This window comes from Thamnophis sirtalis, unplaced genomic scaffold (assembly GCF_051295495.1).
Source record: "Thamnophis sirtalis isolate CommonGarterSnake01/CBP01778 unplaced genomic scaffold, rThaSir2_p1.2 scaffold_4, whole genome shotgun sequence".
In the NCBI taxonomy this organism is placed as follows: Eukaryota; Metazoa; Chordata; class Lepidosauria; order Squamata; family Natricidae; genus Thamnophis; species Thamnophis sirtalis.
This window is the reverse complement of record NW_028261384.1, coordinates 3,220,375-3,222,909: the sequence shown is the minus strand read 5'-3', so window position 1 is coordinate 3,222,909 and position 2,535 is coordinate 3,220,375. Positions and strand designations below refer to the sequence as shown.

The 2,535-nt window shown below is 45.4% G+C and overlaps 1 protein-coding gene across 1 annotated transcript in view; it reads right to left on the bottom strand.

The window, feature by feature from the left end:
* Positions 1-409: 409 nt before the first annotated feature.
* The window catches only part of LOC148045748 (cathelicidin-related antimicrobial peptide Bf-CRAMP-like), a 3,294-nt gene continuing 1,168 nt past the window's right edge, over positions 410-2,535 (bottom strand). The window contains exon 3 of the mRNA XM_087712226.1: positions 410-499. Coding sequence (XP_087568352.1) covers positions 410-499 — 90 coding nt within the window. The remainder of the gene's footprint in view (positions 500-2,535) is intronic.

Sequence of the window (2,535 nt, the reverse complement as noted above, 5' to 3'; positions counted from 1 at the left end):
AAGAATGACCCAAGCCTTGATCAGGTCAACTTCTCCATTGCTGGTAAGGTAAAAATCCCCCTCCTCGCATATATGGGCTAGTCGTTCCTGACTCTAGGGGGCGGTGCTCATCTCTGTTTCAAAGCCGAAGAGCCAGCGCTGTCCGAAGACGTCTCCGTGGTCATGTGGCCGGCATGACTCAACACCAAAGACGCACGGAACGCTGTTACTTTCCCACCAAAGGTGGTTCCTATTTTTCTACTTGCATTTTTTACCTGCTTTCGAACTGCTAGGTTGGCAGAAGCTGGGACGAGTCACGGGAGCTCCCTCCGTTACGCGGCGCTAGGCATTCGAACCGCCGAACTGCCAGCTTTTCTGATCGACAAACTCAGCGTCTGAGCCACCGCATCCCAATTGCTGGTGGATCTCCTTAAATCACATGCTTGGCAAAAGGATGGGTTGGGTGCAGAAGAAGGTGCTTCACAACCCGAGACAGACCAAGGTGAACTTCACCTGTGATCTGGGGAGGAGAACAACACAACATCAGGAGGAGCAGCAAAAACAGAGTTCCTAGGACATCCGCACACCATGGATGGAGCAACTTCCTACTTAGGATCCCCCAACCCAACTCTGGATTCCCTTTCGCAAACAGCGTCCCTCAAGAAGGAAGTTCAGATACGGGTCAAAGTTGGCCAAATATGATGGAGAGGAGATGGAGATCTTCAACAGATGGTGCACCATCTGTTTTCTTCAGAAGAGAGGACCTAAGTCTTTGTCCTGGATCTGGCCACCATAATCTCAACCCAAGGGGCTGATGTGGTTGATGCCTGGATGGTCAAAGAGCCAGGGAGGCATAGATTTGGCCCAGGCACTTCAAGAAACCTTCTCCACCTTCTCAAATTCCATAAGCTTAGAAGATCTCATGTTCCTAACCCAAGATGAAGCCATGATTCCCCCACCCACCCCTAAGGATCAAACCAGAAAGAGATCCCTGAAAACTCTTCACCTTCTACACTCGGACAAAATGTAACAGTAGATCAATCTGTGAAGAAGTTCTAGAGAAGTTTCATTTGGTCTCCTAGAATCTGTCCAATATTGAGACTGCTCAGGGAGATACAGGTAGACCTCCACCGATGGCCACAATTGGACTGGGAGGTCCATCCCTAAGAGAGGCAGTTGTTAAATGAGTCATCACATGACTGTGCTTCACTTTATGACCTCTTTGCCATACTCTTGAAGGGAATCAGATGATTGTTAAGTGGATTTGGTTTCCCCTATGGACTGCAATTGTCAGAAGGCAGTTGAGAAGATCACAGATACTGAGTGTAAATACACACCAGTTGCCAAGTCTCCAAATTTGGATCACGTGACCATGGAGATTTTCTTATGGTCGTAAATACGATTACTGCTTATAAGTCATTTTTCTTCCTTCTTCTTTCTTTCTTTCTTTCTTTCTTTCTTTCTTTCTTTCTTTCTTTCTTTCTCTTTCTTTCTTCTTTCCATCTCCCTCCCCTCTTTCTTTCTTTCTTCCTTCCTCTCTCTCCATCTCCCTCTTCCTTCACTCCTCCCTTCCTTCCTTCCTCCCTTCTCCCTTCCTTTCCATTTCTTTCTTTCTTTCTCTCTGTCTTTTTCTTTCTTTCTCCTTCCCTCCCTCCCTTCATATATCTCTTTCTTTCTCTTTCTTTCTTTCTCACCATCCCTTTCCTTCTTTCTTTTTCTTCCCTCCTTCCCTCCCTCTTTCCTTCCTTCCCTCCCTCTTTCCTTCCCTCCCTCCCTTCTCCCTCCCTTTCACTTTTTTTCTTTTTTTTCTTTCTGTCTGTCTTTCTTTCATTCTTTTTTCCATCCCTCCCTCCCCCCCCTCTTCTTTCTTCTTCATCTCTTCCCTTTTCCCTTTCTCATTTCTTTTTCTTTTTTTTAACTTTCTTTCCCACGTTTACCATCAAAAGTCATTCCCTCCAGAGGGGGGGAAAAAACCAGAAGATTCCAGAAGTTGGTGGTCCAAAGGAGATTTTATTATGCAATTCGGAACGTATCAAAACGAGAGGTAAAAAAAGAGAGAGAGAGAGAAAGCAGTGGACTTTGTAAGATGCCAGCGAAGTCGTCGAAAGCGAAGCTGTCAGAGATCTTTGGAGGCGAAGGGATATTTTCCCCCTCCTCTGTTTCGGTCTGAATCTTCATCCGATCAGCCAAAAATCCAACTGAACAGTCTGCCGATTCCCCTAAATCTGGTGGTCTGGTTCAGCTGAATCAAGAAGATTTCATGAAATCAACCAGGGGAATTTTATTCAAGCCATCTCTTAAAATATCCGTACAGCAGAATTTCCCTAAGACGGCCACATTAAGACTCCTGGACTTCAACTCCCAGAATTCATGCCGGCTGGGGGATTGTGGGAGTTGAAGTCCATACATCAGCAACAATTCACTTAACAACTATGGCGAGGAAAGTCGTAAAATGGGCATAATTAACTTAACAAATGTTTCACTTAACAACATAGATTTTGGGCTCCATTGTGGTTGTAACTTGAGGACCAGCTGTATCAGCAATATAAGCCTTTT